General features: G+C 43.1%; 1 protein-coding gene across 2 annotated transcripts in view; it reads left to right on the top strand.

Moving 5' to 3' along the window:
* Positions 1 to 16,905, top strand: part of VWC2 (von Willebrand factor C domain containing 2) — a 127,036-nt gene extending 110,131 nt beyond the window's left edge. The window contains exons 4-5 of one of the 2 annotated variants that reach the window (XR_009260627.1): positions 16,393 to 16,787; positions 16,873 to 16,905. Coding sequence is in view for 1 of the 2 variants with exons in the window: in XM_058725585.1 (XP_058581568.1) it covers positions 16,393 to 16,544 (152 nt within the window). In the remaining variant the exon portion in view is untranslated. Of the gene's footprint in view, positions 1 to 16,392 lie in introns of both variants that reach the window. The other variant, XM_058725585.1, reaches the window with a different exon arrangement.
* Positions 16,906 to 17,399: the final 494 nt, after the last annotated feature.

Below are 17,399 nucleotides of genomic sequence, written 5' to 3'. Positions count from 1 at the left end.
CCTGTTCAGATAACAATTTAGGTGTGGTATCAGGCTGTAAAGTTACGGTTCCGGTATGTGCTATTCTGTTAGGACTATAGTGTTGTTTTTTTTTTTTTTCCTATTTCACAACATTGTGATTGATCCCAGGCTTTGGTGAAGTCCCTCAGCCTTTGTGCAGGCTCGGTGGGGGACACCCGCAGGGGGGAGGGAGGGACGCACCGCTGGGACTTTGAAGGCCAGGTTGAAGCTGGGAGCCCTGTCTCAGTGCAGCCCCGGTCCCAGGGGGTGGGCAGAATTCTGAACACACAAGGACATCCCTGCGGACCTGGAACTCCTCCTCGGGGCTCCCACACGTGGCTTTTGACGTTGACCGCTGAACCTTTACTGGAAGGAAAAGTGCAAATTGGAAAGGAATGACAGACTGAATCAACATGGCTTGTAAATAGCCCACTGAATTCCCGAAGCCTCTGAGGGTCTTCAGCAACAGCCCACACATGTCCCTGTGTGTCACCATCACTCATTCCTACTTGTATACATTTTGCAAAAGAAAGACAAGTATACATTTTGCAAAAGAAAGTCTAATATCTAACCTCGGCTCTACTCTCTTGATATTTCTGGGTTTCCTTTCTCTGGCCTATACGATGGTAACATCTTACCGGCCTCTGCAGGTGAACGTGCCCCCTTCCCGGGCTACCTATGATCTGTTCCTTTCTCCTTTGAGAATGGTGAGTCAGATACACGTGGGCAACAAAATTCTAAACCCATGCTCTATTCTTAGCCATGATGAAACAGGGTGTATGCAGAAAAGTCCCACTGAGGTCAGCTCTAAGGCTGGATTGAGTATACACACATTTAAAACAAAAACAAAACAGGGGTGCCTGGGTAGCTCAGTCGGATAAGCATCCGACTCCTAAGCGTTCCCAGACTCCTGAGCCACACATGTGCAAGGCCAGGCCAGCAGAACCGAAGCAGAAAGCAGCGGCGGGTGCCTTGGACTTGGGCAGAGATCTTTCTGGGGATCGCAGGGCTGAGGACGGGGACGGCATTGAGGGCCCTCCAAGGTGGAGGAGCCCCCACAGACATCAGCGGCTTTCAACTGAGACATCCCAGGGAGTGATGGGGAGACCAGCAGACCAGCCCCAACAATGCCAACAGTCTGCTGTCAGCTGGATCAAAGCACCACTCCTGTCCCCTGCCACCCGTGCCAAAGGCATCACCCACAGCCTTCACAACGTTGCCCTAACATCTAATAAAAAATGGCCAGGCAGGCCAAGAAAAAAAACCAGATGACCCAGATGAAGAGCACCACAGAATAGGAAATAAGAAACAGACTCACAGTGTATCAAGAAATATTAAATATCACATGGGGTTTTTGAAGAACTCTGTTAATGCTCAAGGAGACAGAAGAAAAGCTGGAGAATGTCCCTGAGAACCGGATCGCATTGAAAAAGTTGTAAAATTGAAAAATGCAAAAAGAAACTCCGAATTCAGTAGAAGGTTTACTAAAAAGAGGAGGCAGAGCAGAGAGCAGGTGCTCTAGAACGTGCATCCGTCGGGGCACCTGGGTGGCTCAGCTGGTTAAGTGTCTTGACTTTGGTTCCAGTCAGGATCTCGTGGTTTGCGAATTTGAGCCCTGAATCAGGCTCTGCGCGGACAGCACCGTGGAATGTGCTTGGGATTCTCTGTCTCTCTCTGACCCCTCTCCCTGTAAAAATAAACATTGAAGAAAAAAAGAAAGAGAGAAAGAAAGAAAGAAAGAAAGAGAAAAAAGAAAGCCCAACCATAGAAAATACCCAGATGAGGTAGACAGAGGAAAGAGAGTGGGGACAAAAGTAATGTAAAGTGTTCATAGAAAGACAGAAGTTCTGATGCACGACTGTTTTCATCGCAGAAGGAATAAAGGGACAGAATGAAATGGGAAAAAAAAAAAAGCAACCCTGAAAAAAAGCTGGTCAAGGAAGTCCAACAGAAGTCACAAGTCCAGAAACTTTACTCATCTGGAGTAGAATAAACCCAGAGAAATCCAGCAGCAACACAAAGAGTAAAAACCCATCGAAAACCAAAGAGGAGCCCAGAAGTCTTGGGAGCGAACCGAAGGAGGGACATTTTATCTTTGAGGGAACAAAGCCCTATCCAGCACCAATGGCTCAACGAGGGTTCTAGAGGGCAAGAAAGTGTAGCAGGGGCTTGAAGTACGAAAAGAATTCACACCTAGAACTCCACAAGCCACAGAAGTATCCTCCGGAAATGAAGGCTCCACAAAAATACTTCTAGTCCTCCTGAAAACACAACAGAAGAGAAATCCTGGGGTGTGGCCAGTGGGCCCCACACTACAGAGGCCACTCGAAGGAGCATTTCAAGCAGAAAAATATCCAAGCTAAGAGAGGAGATCAAAGGGAAGAGAAGTGCGGGATTAATCCCCAAGAAGACAACAGAGGAAGAAAAAGCAATCAAAACAGATGGGACAAATAAGTCCCAAGGCCATAGGTTTCAGCCCAAATGTATTCAGCATTGTGTCAAATAAAAATTCAGTATGATTAAAAGATAAAGATTTTCACAGAGGTGTTTTTTTTTTTTTCTTTTAACTCTATCTTCTGCTTTCAAAAGATGTTTTAACTATAAGACAAAAAAAAATGTTGGGGCACCTGAGTGGCTCAGTTAAGTGTCCAACTCATGATTTTGGCTCAGGTCATGATCTCACATTTGTGAGTTCAAGCCCTTGGGCTCTTCACTGACAGTGTAGAGCTTGCTTAGGACTCTCTCTCTGTCTACCCCTCCCCTGTCCATGCTCGCTCTCTCTCTCTCAAAATAAATAAACTTAAAAAAAATTTTTTTGAATGTTGAATGTAGACGGACCCTGTAAGCTAACTAGTGGAAGCAGTTGGTGCTACGTTGATGTCTGATAATGTATCATTTTTTAAAAAGTTTATTTATTTTTGAGAAAGGGAGATAGCGTGCATGCATGAGCCAGGGAGGGGCAAAGAGATAGGGAGAGAGAGAGAATCCCAAGCAGGGACCACACTGTCAGCTTGGAGCCCGATGCAGGGCTCAATCCCACGAACTGTGAGATGATGACCGAGCCGAAATCAGGAGTGGGATGCTTAACCGACTGAGCCACGCAGGTGCCCCTGACTTAGATTTTAAGGCAAGATCCGTCACGAGAGACCAGCGCTAAAAGGATCACTATAATAAGAACACGTCACGAATCTAAATGTGTATGTACCTAATTGCATAACCTTAAAGTATGTGAAGCAAAATTTGGAAGAGCCAAAAGGAAAGACAGCAATTTCATAATTATAACTGGAAATCTGACTCGCAGTCACATATCAGACAAAGGACCCACCCGTGGGATGTGAAGATCTCTTACAAATGAAGAAGAAAATCTTGACAACCCAGTGGACACTAATGACAAAAGATTTGGATGGTGCACTTCAAAAGGGAAGATCGAAGTCATCTGTGATCAGGGAAATGCAAATTAAAACCACAATCCAATATTATGACACATCCACCAGACCTGATCAAATAGAATAAAAACTAACAGTAAAAGATGTTGCCAAGAATCCGGATGAACGGGACTTACCACGTGCTGATTCTGGGAGTCTGAATGGCACAAGTGCTTTGGGAAAATATATATGTATGTGTTTCTGCTACGGCTGAAAGGTCACATACCTGAGCACCCCACTCCTGAGGTGGGAGCACTACCAACATCGTGTCTAAGAATGTTGATAGCAGGGGCGCCTGGGTGGCTCAGTCGGTTAAGTGTCCGACTTCAGCTCAGGCCATGATCACATGGTTTGTGGGGTCGAGCCCCGTGTCGGGCTCTGTGCTGACAGCACAGATCCTGCTTGAGATTCTCTCTCTCTCTCTCTCTCTCTCAAAATAAATAAACTTAAAATAAAGTAAAATAGTTTAAAAAGAAAAAAGAATGTTTACACCAGCTTATAGTCCCATGACAGCTACCACTATGCTACTCTAGCCTCTACCTACTATTGACACAAATTTGGAAGGCAAACACCTATCAATAATAGAAAAGATAAATGAACTGTAGAATATTCACAAAATGGAACATGGTACAACGGACGGGGTGGCTCAGACAGTTGAGCCTCCGACCCTTGATTTCTGCTCAGTTCATGATCTCACCATCACCGGATGGAGCCCCGAGTCGGGCACAGAGCCTGCTTTAGATCCTCTCTCTCCCCTTCTCTGTCTGTCTGCCCCCCTCCTGCTCGTGCTCTCTCTCTCTCAAAAATAAAAAATAAAAAAACTAGAATGAACTAAATACAGCCGCATGCAGCAGCCTGGGTGAATCACATGAGCATTGCATTGGGGACAGCATGCTCTGGACGGGTGTGCACGTGATGATTCTGAGCCTACGACGTGCAGACACGGACACCCTTACAACTTCTGCTGAGCCTCGAGGCCCCGGGCACCAGGGGCTTCTCAGGTCCCAGCAGTGTCCTGTCCTGATCCTTGGTTGGCGTGGCAGGTTCAGGGTGTGTTGACTTGTGTTCGCTACAACTAAGTGTTTGTGCATTTTTCTGGACAATGAAAAGTATGTAAAAAGGTCAACAAGACAGTACCTTGTGGAGCTTACCAGGTGAGGGTCCAGGAAGCTTCTCACACAACAGTGGGTCTGTATCGATGTTCAACAAGTAATGGTTACCTGCTGTCGTCTGTGTGTGTGTTGGGGACACGTTTTTCTTCACAGGCATGTAGAGTGTTCTATTCACTGCAATCAACGTTTTATTAGGGCCACCTGGGTGGCTCAGTCGGTAAAGCGTCAGACTTCAGCTCAGGTCATGATTTCACAGTTTACAGGTTCGAGCCCCGCGTTGGGCTCTGTGCTGACAGCTCAGAGCCTGGAGCCTGCTTTGGAGCCTGGAACCTGCTTTGGGTTCTGTGACTCCCTCTCTTGCTGCCCCTTCCCTGCTCACATTCTGTTTCTCAAAAATGGATAATAAAACATTAAAAAAAAATTAATCAGCATTTTACTGCTTGCTGGATCGCTGGTGCACGGGCTCTGTCCCTCCCTCTCCTGCTTGTGCACCCGCTGTGTATGATTTCGCTGAGGCCTTTCCTCTGCTGGTCCTCCTCCAGCACACACCATAGACTGTCCCCCTCACACGCTCACCGGCGACAGGACATTCCCAATCTCTTGCTTTTTTTTTTTTTTAATATTTTTTTAATGTTTATTTATTTTTGACAGAGAGAGGTAGAGCATGAGTGGGGCAGGGGCAGAGAGAGAGGGAGTCACAGAATCTGAAGCAGGGTCCAGGCTCTGAGCTGTCAGCACAGAGCCCGACGCGGGGCTCAAACTCACAAAACTGCGAGATCATGACCTGAACCAAAGTGGGACGCTTAACCGACTGAGCCACCCAGGCGCCCCCCAATCTCTTGCTTTTAACACAGCCTTAAACACATGTCCAGTACTGAGGTCAACCGTTTTCTTCTCCTGGTTTTAATGGATTCTTACCAGTTGCTAATGCGATTTATAATTCTGTAACTAAGTTCAGTAAAAATGTGTTAGAGACATTTGGGGCGGTGTGGGCTGGGAGATGGGCCTGCGGGGGGCATCCTTACGGGTGCATTGTCCTGTGCTGCCCCCCAGTGTCCACCTGGGGGCTCTGCATGCACCATGCGAAGGGGTCAGCCATCCTTTCCACACGTATTTTATTGCCTCCTGTTCCAGACACCGATCTGCGGACTAGAAATGGCCATCATGGTATTAATAACTGTGCATAAAGGCCTTCATGGTCAAGTGAGTTTAGAACAGGCACACTGGAGCCCTTCCTCCAAGCTTATCAGCACCTACTAGCAGAGTGAAGCCTCCGGAAAGATCTTCAGGAGAGGAACCCCATCTGAGTCGTTTAATGAAACCTGACCCCAATTTATTTAACAATGGGGACTTTTTTTAAACAGCAAACCTTTCGCCATTTCTCAGAACTTTGGAAGATGCTTCTCTCGTTCCTTCGAGCCTGCCGTATTATTTCCCCCAAAGCGTTTTCTGAGAACTTTTGCTTCACTTAAAAATGAAGGAATGGGGCACCTGGGTGGCTCAGTTGGTTGAGTGTCTGTCTGACTCATGATTTCAGCTCAGGTCACGATCCCAGGGTCGTGGGATCGAGCCCCACGTCCAGCTCTGTGCTGAGCGTGGAGCCTGCTTGGGATTCTTTCTCTCCCTCTGCCGCTCCCCTGAAGTCTCCTCCCCCGATTGTGTGCTCGCTCGCTCTCTCTCTCAAAAAAAAAAAAATAAAAATGAAGAACTATTTTGTTTCTTGAATTCCAATGCAGACTGGGTGGTATATGATAAGTTGGATCCACTTGGAAGAACAGGAGAAAGATGACCCAGCAGTTATCCCCTAAGGTCCGGGAATCAGAATAAGGGCAGGTTCCCAGGAAGCCGAAAGGAATCATAAACTGTGTGGAACATTGCGTGTCCTGTTTCTTTTGAAGAAGAAGGTTTTCTACAGAGACCAAGTCTGTTTAGTTTTCATGCATAGTTTAGTGCCATTTAAGATTTTTCCTTGGTTTAATTGCTCTTTTTTTTCCCACTTTCTGGTTAAAAAATGATTTTGTACTAGACCCTTCCCAGAAGAGCATGCATGTGCCCGTGATCATGTATGCACACACAAACACGTGAACATATACTTGGTTATTTCATTTGACTTGGCGGGGAGATGAAAATGCATGTTAGGAAAACAGTATTTCCTGGCTTTTTGAGACCAACGCCCTACGAATCTAACATACACCAGGTATATGAGAGGGAAATTGAAATGCGTTAGATGTTGCTTCCTCTGTGCAAATAACAGCGGGAGATTTCATCTTCAGAAGTCAGATTTGTGGGGTAGGGAACACGATTTACAACAGGGTAGGGAAGACGTAGCTGTTTCAAGATGGGAAACTGATGTGGAGTTCGGTATACTTGGGAATTAATCTTATTTTAATGCATGGCTCCAAAGGAAAGAATGCCAATAGTCTAGTGCCTGAAATAAAATGAGCTGCCTTGAGCCAGTGCTGGCTCCGCTGGGCTCCTACACCGCATGGATTTCTGCTCCGTTGCCCTGTCATTCTCGTGCGCTGGGCTGTTCCTCAATGTTTGGTCTTTGATGGAAGAGAAGGAGATATGCCTCCAGGCACCTGTGGAGACCTTTCTTCATTAGTTCCATGTCTAATTGCTGCTTTCCATTGCTTGCTGTCAAAATCTGAAGGATATTGGCAACTTACCCATCAGCAGGGCTGTATTAGTTTTATTTTAGTCATGTCCGTTCATTATTTAATTCTAAAACTGTAACCTGATTGTGTATTTCCTGAGCTCCAGCCCTGTGCTGCCTGCAGTCCTAGAGCCCGGGATGAAATGGCAGCGTAGTTGTGGCTCCTGTCCCCTGAGGCTGTCACTGGGGAAGGTGGTCCTGCGGGAGACCCAGGAGCAGCCAGGAGGGATCCTTCGTATGAGAAATGTCCCAGCAGGTTCAGGCTTGATTTAGAATTTGTGAGCTTCAGCCTAAAGTATGGTGAGTTCAGTACACCCTAAATGAACACCCATCATGGGCTAATTGTGCTCGTAACCAGGGCAAAACGGGGAACTCAACACAGACTGCACTTGAAGAGATGGAGTGTGGAGGCCCTGAAGGGAATGAGACGCTCCTTCCCGTGGATGGCCCTCCATGAGCAGGCACCATGCCCGTTGGCTCTGAGCTATTCTCATTCTGTGCATCAGCCACAGAGAAGGGGGTGCACCTGTTCATGGGGTCCAGATGGTATAAACAACAGCTTTCACAATTGCAAATCCTTTGCCCTGACATCAAATTAACACAGAGAGGTTGAGTTTATCAATGTCTATCAGCTGTTAACTTAAATGGCTGTCCCAGAGGTAAGAAAAGCATTATGTACTGTGTTCATTATGAAATTAGCCGTCTTTAGCCAGCGTCCTCTAATAACAACCAGGCCAGGTGAACATAATGTAATGTATCAGTAATTAACATGAGCCATGTGACTTGACTCATACTTGGTCTAAATCTCGTTTTCCATGTTTGTGAAATTTTTCGGTGTGCTTCATGTTTCTGTTAAAGTAGCATATAAATATGAAAGTTAAATTTATAATTAGATTAATTGATAAAGATTAAAAACTGTTTCTCTGTATTCCTCTAATTACTAAGGAGGTAAACTATATGGAGGTTTATTTGCCCATGAATGACAGTAGTGGCCAGAATCTATTTTTAGTCATCAGGATTCTCTGCAGTAATTTGTATTTTAGTGTACCAACTTATCATGAGCATTTTTCCCCCATCAAGATCCTTAATAGTTCTTGAGTTACAAGTCTGTAAAATTAAATGTCTCATGAAAATAAAAATACAACCCATCCACACCTGCGAGACACCAGCTGAAGCAGTTCTGGAAGGAAAACTTACCAAACTAAATGCTGACTTTAAAAAAGATGAAAAGTCTCAAGTCAATTAAGTCACTTCAAGAAGCTAGAAAAAGAAAGGCAAAATAAACCGAAAGTAGTAGAAAGAAAAAATAATGAAGATGAGAACAAAAATCAATAAAATTGAAAACAAAGTCACTAGAGAAAAATCAGTGAAACAAAAACTGATTCCTTGAAAAGATTCACAAAATTGATAAACGCCTCCAGCAAAACAAAAGATTTTAGGGGTGGAGAAGAGACAAATTACTAATAAAAGAAAGAAAACAAGAGATTCCACTCTACACCCAACAGACATTAAAAGGAATACTGTCAGTAGCTCTACCTACATGAATTTCACAAATTAAAAGGTATGAACCAATTCCTTGAAAAATAAAAACTACCCCAAATCATCTGAATAGGAAATCGATAACTTATATGAAAACTATTCAGGAAATTGAATTCATCATTTTTAAAACTCCCCTCAAAACCACTTACGTGGTTTCATTGGAGAATAATACCAAATATTTAAAAAATTAATACCACCTCAACACAATGTCTTCCAACAATAGAGGAGGGAACACTTTCGAACCCATTCAATGAAGTCCGTGTTATATCCTGCATAAATGTAAACAAAATCTCTTACTACAATATTAGCAAACAAAATACTCTAATATATATAAAGAATTTTACACTGTGACCAAGTGATATTTATTCCAGGTATGTAAAACTGGTTCAGTCTTCAAAAATCAATTATTGCTGTTTCCAGGTGCCTTTCTATCCTAAAAACGTAAAAAGTTCAACAAACTGAAAAGTCAGTAACTCTTCTTAGACCCACCAGAGATCTGAGGTCACAGCCTGTAACTGACAAATTGCTGGAGGTTTAGTGTGGATGAGTCTGACAGTCAAAAATGCCAGCAGGACCCGGTCCTGGGAGAGGGTTCCCATAATTTTATGTGCTCTGATGTCTTATGGAAGGTAGAGGGACCAAGTATCCATTTTGAAATCTTTCAGGTCATTCTATTCTTTTCAACAAGGTCTGCCGTCCAGGGAAAATATTTGACCAGAGCCAGCCTAACCCTCTGGAGTTTTATCAGGACATAACTGACCCGGAGTAGGGGAAGTACCCAACTCCTCACTTCAGCCTTCCACATGGGAGAAGGGAAGCACCCAAGTGCAGCCCACTCTAGCCATCCTGGACAACCAAAGTGGGGGTGGGGACTAAGAAGCACTTGCAAAGTTCACAGTCCAGAGGCAAAGGCTCATGGAAAGACCGAGACCTGGTCATAGGATACAGAATGCTTCCCCTCCCTCCACCCCTTACCTTACCATCATCTTACTAAAGTTCTATTTACAGCACTTCCTTTTACCCAATATACTATGTATTTAACTGTCAAAAAAAAAATTACAAGGCATACTCAAAGGTCAAAAACACAGAGATGAGCAACCCTCAGAATCCAAGTCAGGCATGGCATGTTAGAATTATCAAACCAGGATTTTAAGATAACTGTGATTGGGGCGCCTGGGTGGCGCAGTCGGTTGGGCGTCCGACTTCAGCCAGGTCACGATCTCGCGGTCCGTGAGTTCGAGCCCCGCGTCGGGCTCTGGGCTGATGGCTCGGAGCCTGGAGCCTGGTTCCGATTCTGTGTCTCCCTCTCTCTCTGCCCCTCCCCCGTTCATGCTCTGTCTCTCTCTGTCCCAAAAATAAATAAATGTTGAAAAAAATTTAAAAAAAAATAAATAAAATAAAATAAAATAAAATAAAATAAAATAACTGTGATTAATATGCTAAGGGTTCTAATGGAAATAGCAGACAATGCGCAGGAATGGATGGGTAATGTAAGTTGAGTGATGGAAGCTCTAAAAATCAAAAAGAAATGCCAGGATGCTAGAAGAATGCTAGAGATCAAAAACAGTAACATAAATGAAGAATTCCTTTGATGGGCTCATAAGCAGAATATCCAAGATCCATAGACCATCTACATAAGGTGTAATACATGCATGATGGGGACATCAGAAGGGGAAGATGCCTAAAAAAGAACAGAAGCAAAATTTGAGACAATGACTAAGAATTTCCCCCAAATTAATGTTACACACCAAGCACAGATCTCCAGGAAGCCTAGAGAATACCATGCAGAATAAATACCAGAAAACCCCCTACACCTAGGCATACCATATTCAAACTTCAGAATATCAAAGATAAGCAAAGAATCTTGAAAGAATTCAGAGGTAAAAGCACCTTTCCTGCAGAGGAGCAAATACAGGGACTGCATTCGACTTCTCCTAGGAAACCATCCAAGCAAGTAGAGTAGACAAAAATAGTTGGTGTTGAGAGAATTCTGTGCCCTGCAAAATTATCCTTGACAAGTGAAAGAGAAATAAAAACTTTCTCTGGCAAATAAAAATTAAGGGGCCTTTCTGCCAAGAGACCTCCCTGGCAAGAAATGTTAAAAGAAGCTCTTTAGAGAGAAGGGAAATGCAGAAACTTGGATCTACATAAAGGAAGAGCACCAGAGAATGAATAAGTAAAGGCAAAACAAAAACTTTTATTTTTCATATTCTTAAATGATCTACCAGATAATAGTCCATTCCAAATGATTCAGGAGGCAATGTGTTCGGTTATGTATGCTGATGTATGTAGTTGGATAGCTATCTTTATTTATGTTTATGGAGAAGTGAAATGAATAATAGGGATGCAGTGGCTGGGAGCAAGGAATTAGGGTTATTTGTTATTATTTGTCATTATTCACACCACTCTGGAGACACAATAGTGTTATTTGAAAGCAGACTTGGATCATTTGTAAATGTATAGTGCAAACTCTAGCATTAACAGTTTAAAAAAATACAAAAGAAGTATAAAATGTGTTTAAAAAAGGGAGAAAATGTAATCATAATAAATGCTCAGTTAAATCCAGAAAAGGCAAGAAGAGGAGGAAACAAGAGTATGAACAAAGAATAAGGGGAACAGAAAACAACAAATCTGGTAGATAGAAATCTAATTATATCAATAAACACTTTCATTTTATTTTTCAGAGAGAGAGAGAGCATGCATAAGCAGAGGAGAGGAGAGAGAGAGAGAGAGAGAGAATCTCAAGCAGGCTGCACACACAGTACAGAGCCAAATGCAGGGCTCAGTCCCATGACTGTGAGATTATGATCTGAACCAAAATCAAGAATAAGATGCTCAACCAACTGAGCCACCCAGGCACCCCTCAGTAATCACTTTAAATATTAATGGCCTAAAAGATAGAAGTAGAGTGAATCAGAACTTTAAGACCCAGCTATCTATTGTTCATGAGAAACCCAATTTAAATGTAAAACACATATATATTTAAAGGAAGTGGATGGAGAAAAATATATTATTTTAACACTAATTAAAAGAAAGCAGGAGTAGCTATATTAATGTCAAAGTAGACTTCAGAGCAAAGAAAGATATCACAGATAAAGAAGGTCTGGGGTGCCTGGGTGGCTCAGTCGGTTGGTTGTCCAACTTCGGCTCAAGTCATGATCTTGCAGTTCATGGGTTCGAGCCCTGCATCAGGCTCTATGCTGACATCTCAGAACCTGGAGCCTGCTTCGGATTCTGTGTCTCCCTTTCTCTCTGCCCCTCCCCCGCTCATGCTCTGTCTCTGTCTCTCTCTCAAAAATAAATAACCATGAATTTTTTTCTTAAAAAAAGAAGGTAATTAACATAAAGATAAACAGGTCAGTTCTCCAAGAAGACATAATAATCCTCCATGTGATATTCACCAGCAACAGAGTGTCAGAATACATGAAGGAAAATAACCAATAGGAATGCAAGAAGAAACACATGAATTCACTATTACGTTGGAGACTTCAACATCTGCTATCGGAAGTAGACAGATCCAGCAGACAGAAAATCAGTAAGGACATAGTTGAACTCAATACCTTCAATCAACTGGTTACAACTGACATCTATTGAGTATTTTATCCAACAGTGGCACAATACACATTCTTCTCAAGTTCACATGGATTATTTGCCAAGATAAACCACAGTCTAGTCCACAAAACACACTGTGATACATTTAAAAGAATAGAAATCCTATGGTGTCTGCCCGGAGACCACAGTGGAATTAAACCAGGAATCAGCAACAGAAAGATGCCTGGAAAATCCAGACACTTGGCAATGGACAACAGACTTCTAAATAACACCTGGATCAAAAAAGAAGTCCCAAGAGAAATTTGAAAACTTAATTTTGAACTTCATTAAAATGAAAACACAACTTAATCAGAATTTGTGGGGTGCAGCAAAAGCAGTGCTTAGAGGAGTACTTATGGCATTGAATGCATATATTAGAAAATAAGAAAGTACTAAAATCAGTCTAAACTTCATCTAAGGAAACTAGAAAGAGACGAGCTAATTAAATCCAAATAAGCAGAAGGAAAAAAATTAATAAAAATTTGAGGAGAAATCAATTAAATTGAAAATGGGAAATTAATAGAGAAAGTCAAAGAAACCAGGATTTGGTTCTTTGAAAAAAGTCAATACAGTTGAGAAGCCGCTAGCCAGGCTAACTAAAGAGAAAAGAAAGAGGACACAAATTAGTAATATTGTGAAATAGGAGACATCACTCCAGACCCCACAGATATTAAAAAGATAATAAAGGGATACAATGAACAATTCTGTGCGTACAAATTTGACAATCTACATGAACTGACAGTGTGGTATGATGACTAGATCAATAAACAGAATTGGGAACCCAGAAATAAACCTGCACACATATAGTGACCTGATCTTTGACAAAGGAGTCAACACAGGACAATGAAGATTATCTGTTTAATAAATGGCGGTAGAACTATTAGGCATCTGCATGCAAAAATATATAACCATACAGTATTTGTCTTTCTCTGAATGACTTATTTCACTTAGAATTAATACTTTTTAGGTCCATCCAGGTGGCTGCAAATAGCAAGATCTCATTCTTTTTGATGGCTGAGTAGTATTCCATTGTGTATATATTCCACATCTTTTTTTATCCATTCACCTATCAATGGACTTTCAGAGAGCTTCCATATCTTGGTGATTATAAATAATGGTGCAACAACATAGGGGTTCACATATCTTTTTTTTAAATGTTCATTTAGTTTTTGAGAGAGAGAGACAGAGACAGAGCGTGAGTTGGGGAGGGAAAGAGAGAGAGGCAGACACAGAATATGAACTGGGCTCCAGTCTCTGAGCTGTCAGCACAGAGCCCGATGTGGGGCTCAAAGTCATGGACCACAAGATCATGACCTGAGCCGAAGTTGGATGCTTAACCAACTGATCCACCCAGGTGCCCCTGCAAGTATCTTTTCAAATTAGTGTTTTTGTTTTTTTGGGTGAATACCCAGTAGCAGAATACCCAGTAGAGTAGTTCTATTTTTAATTTTCTGAGGAATCTCTATACTGTTTTCCACAGTGGTTGCACCAATTTGCATTCCCACCAATAGTGCACAAGGGTTCCCATTTCTCTACATCTTTGCCAACATTTGTTATTTCTTGTCTTTTTGATTTTGGCCATTCTGAGAGGTGTGAGGTGATATCTCATTGTGGTTTTGATATGCACTGATGATGGTTGATGTTGAGGATCTTTGTATGTGTCTGTTGTCTTCATTAGAAGTGTCTATTCAGGTCTTCTGCCCATCTGTAATTCAGGCTATTAAAGCTCAAAACAATTATATTGCTTATTCCAAGATCACATAACTATCAAGCAGTGGTATCAGACTTTGAATCCAGATTTTTCTGGAGTAGAGACCTGTAAATACCTATACCTATGAGTATGGGTTTTCTGGGCAATTATGGTGTGTCTTCTGTGTGCAAAGCACACTGACAGAGTTTAGGGCAAATTAGGAGTTTGTGTCCTTAAATTAAACTCTGCAAAGGAGACAAATGGAAAGAAAGCATGCCAAAGAGAGTGAGAATATAAGATTCATGGGTGTTTCACTTGCCGAGTAGGGCAGGTATTGACAAAGTGAGTCCTTCCCAGAGCATGACCATGGCACTGGCCGGCTCTGACCTCACAGAGCTGAGGAAGCCATCCCTCCCTGAGGAGCTTGGAAGGCAGTCCCGAGTGGGTTTAGTGGGAATGTGTGGAGACAAAGGACCTCATGTTGGCCTACTGGGTGGGCAAGGGTATGTATGTGTTTAAAATATTGCAGTTTGGGGCACCTGGGTGGCTCAGTTGGTTAAGCATCCAACTCTTGATCTCAGCTCAGGTCACGAGCTCACAGTTTGTGAGATCATCATCAGGTTCTGCACTGACAGTGCAGAGCCTGCTTGGGATTCTCTCTCTCCCCCTCTCTCTGCCCTTCCCCTGTTCATCCTCTCTCTGTCTCAAAAATAAATAAACACTAAAAAAATTTAAAAAAATAAAAATAAAGTAAAATATGGCAGTTCACCAGAGCTGACAGAGGGGAGGGACTTGACCACCCCTGGCAAGACTGAAGCACCAGCAGGCTGGAGACACAGGACTAGCGCTCAGCAGAGAGGGGGTTGGAGCTGCAACATGGCTTCCTCCCCAGATGGATGATTGCTAACATTTCAAGGTCTCCAAGGGAGAAAAAATGAAGTCAAGAGATGAATCCTAGGGCTGGGTGGGGAGGCTGAGGGCAAGAAGAGAGCAGAGTCCCTGGAGGGAGAAGGGGCTGTATGCACTGGGACATAGGTTCCAGTGTGTGACAGTTAGGAGCTAGTACACTTTGCAGCTTGGCTAATGTGAAAAACAGTAGCCATAAAAACATGAGTTTTTCTGCCTAGAATTATTCTGTTGTGTTTTTTTTTACAACTTTCTTTTTCTTTTTTTTAAGTTTATTTATTTTAAGAGAGAGAGAAGGGAGAGAGTCCCAAGCAGGCTCTACACCATCAACAGGGAGCCTGACGTGGGGCTTGAACTCACGAACCATGAGGTCGTGACCTGAGCTGAAATCAACAGCCACTTAACTGACTGAGCCACCCAGGAACCTCTAGAATTATTCTGTTTTCATCGTGGAGCTTGTTTGGATTAGTTTATTTTGATAAATGGTGTCGGTGAATGAATGTCTTCCATCTCTTTTATGACTTCACACATCACAGTTCAGCCTACTTTGGTAGCGGGCATATTATCAAAGACCGTGGAAGCAAAGGAAGGGAGAATGAGAATGTGACTCGCTGCTGAAGTTCAGTGCTGGGAGCCCTTGTTGAGGCCACGGTAATTCCTGACATTTCCATTCTGGAGGGAGGTTTGGAGGCAGCTGTTCAGATCCAGATCAGCTGCGTGAAGCGTAACATAAAAACAGTTTGTGTCAACTCACGTTGGCAACCATTCCTTCATATCCCTGACCTTCCATAGAGCATGATGCAGGTGGCAGAGAAGCTTACGGCTGACGCTGAGATTTGTAGGGATCTTTGGCCCACGTGGAAGCGGAAGCCTGGGGAAGATGCACAGGCTGGTAAACGCTAAGACGGTGCTTTTCAAAAGCGTGGGCCCCAGACCACCATTCGTGGCAGCAGCACCTGAGAACTTGTCATCAAAGCAGATCCTCTGGCCCCATCCCACACTTCATGAGTCAGATGCTCTGGGGGTGGGACCAGCAGCCAGTGTTTCAGGAGCCCCTCAGGTCATTGGTTCATATGGTGACATCTAGAAACCTGCTGCTTGCTTATTTAAGCTCTCTCTTGTAAAGGTGCCTTGGAGAATCAGACTCAGCCTGGTTCTTTGAAAGTTACATTTCACTAACTTTTTCCTATGATTACTTAAAATTAAATCCAATGGTTGCCAGTGTGACTTACATATAAGGCCCCAAAACGGAACCGTTCGTGAAAATCACAGTATTGCCACTCGTAAAAACATGTAAATAATGCCAGTTTCATTTCACACACAAAAAAGGTACTTCGTATTATTTAAAGCATAGGTTTCCCACTGTCATCCGTGGGACAGTGAATACAACATATCCTGTGAAGCTGACTGCCTAATTAAATACATTATAGATTAACGCTCGCTGCGAGTATAACACGTTTTTCTGCGTTCCAGGTCCAAACTGCTTTGCAGAAACTGCTGTCATCCCAGCTGGAAGAGAAGTGAAGACGGACGAATGTACCATATGTCACTGTACTTACGAGGAAGGGACGTGGAGAATTGAAAGACAGGCCATGTGCACGAGGCACGAATGCCGGCAGGTGTAGACATGGGGCCGTAAAAAACAGACGTTTTTCTAGAATATTTTACAGACGTGAACACTCTAGATGACTCTGGGGAATGTCATCCAAAAGGAGAAGACTTTTGATGAGGAGTGTGCAAAGTTGTGCGTACCTTTTGCGCTTCTCGGTAACCGTTTCCTGCAGAAGAAGGAAATGGGTCTATTTCAAAACATCCACAAGAACTTTGGGCACAAAACCCCCTCTCTAAATAAATGTGCTATTTTCACAGTAAGTACACCGAAGTACACTATTATATATTAAATGTATTTCTATAATCCCTCTATTAGAGAGCTTATATAAATGTTTTCTATAGATACAGATTAAAAATGCTGTGTTGTCAACCGCCTTCACTGCGTACCTGCATATCTGATTCCTTTATGATTCCATCACACGAGGTTGTTTGTGGTGGCTGATTCTGCCTCACCTCTGGGAACACTGCACCCGTCGATGGCCCATACGATGATGAAATCTGGAAATCCTGCCCCCATTCTGTTTCATCACAGAGATCGATCTAGTGTCCTTAGGAGATCCAGTCTACTTCACATAAATACATTTCCTTCTTCTGATGACTTACAGGTTTTACCACCTCCGTTTTCAGTCACCGATGAATCATACCAAGACAACAGGCATGCACTTTTCCTATGTTTCGATGCTTCCGCGTTGGGGACCGTACTTGGACACACATGTACAGTTCATCCTCTGTTCATTACTTTCTCTTCTGAGCGTGCCCTTTAGTCATCTCATAACTTAAGCAACAGGGTAGGCTGGACAGTTTGCATTGTTCTGTAAAGCTGAAGCATGCAGGGAGAGAGGGGGATTTCTTGATTGGGGCAGAGTGGA

The sequence above is a fragment of the Neofelis nebulosa genome, chromosome 4, assembly GCF_028018385.1.
Source record: "Neofelis nebulosa isolate mNeoNeb1 chromosome 4, mNeoNeb1.pri, whole genome shotgun sequence".
Lineage (NCBI taxonomy): Eukaryota > Metazoa > Chordata > Mammalia > Carnivora > Felidae > Neofelis > Neofelis nebulosa.
The sequence above is the reverse complement of the archived record's forward strand: the minus strand, read 5'-3'. Positions and strand labels throughout refer to the sequence as shown.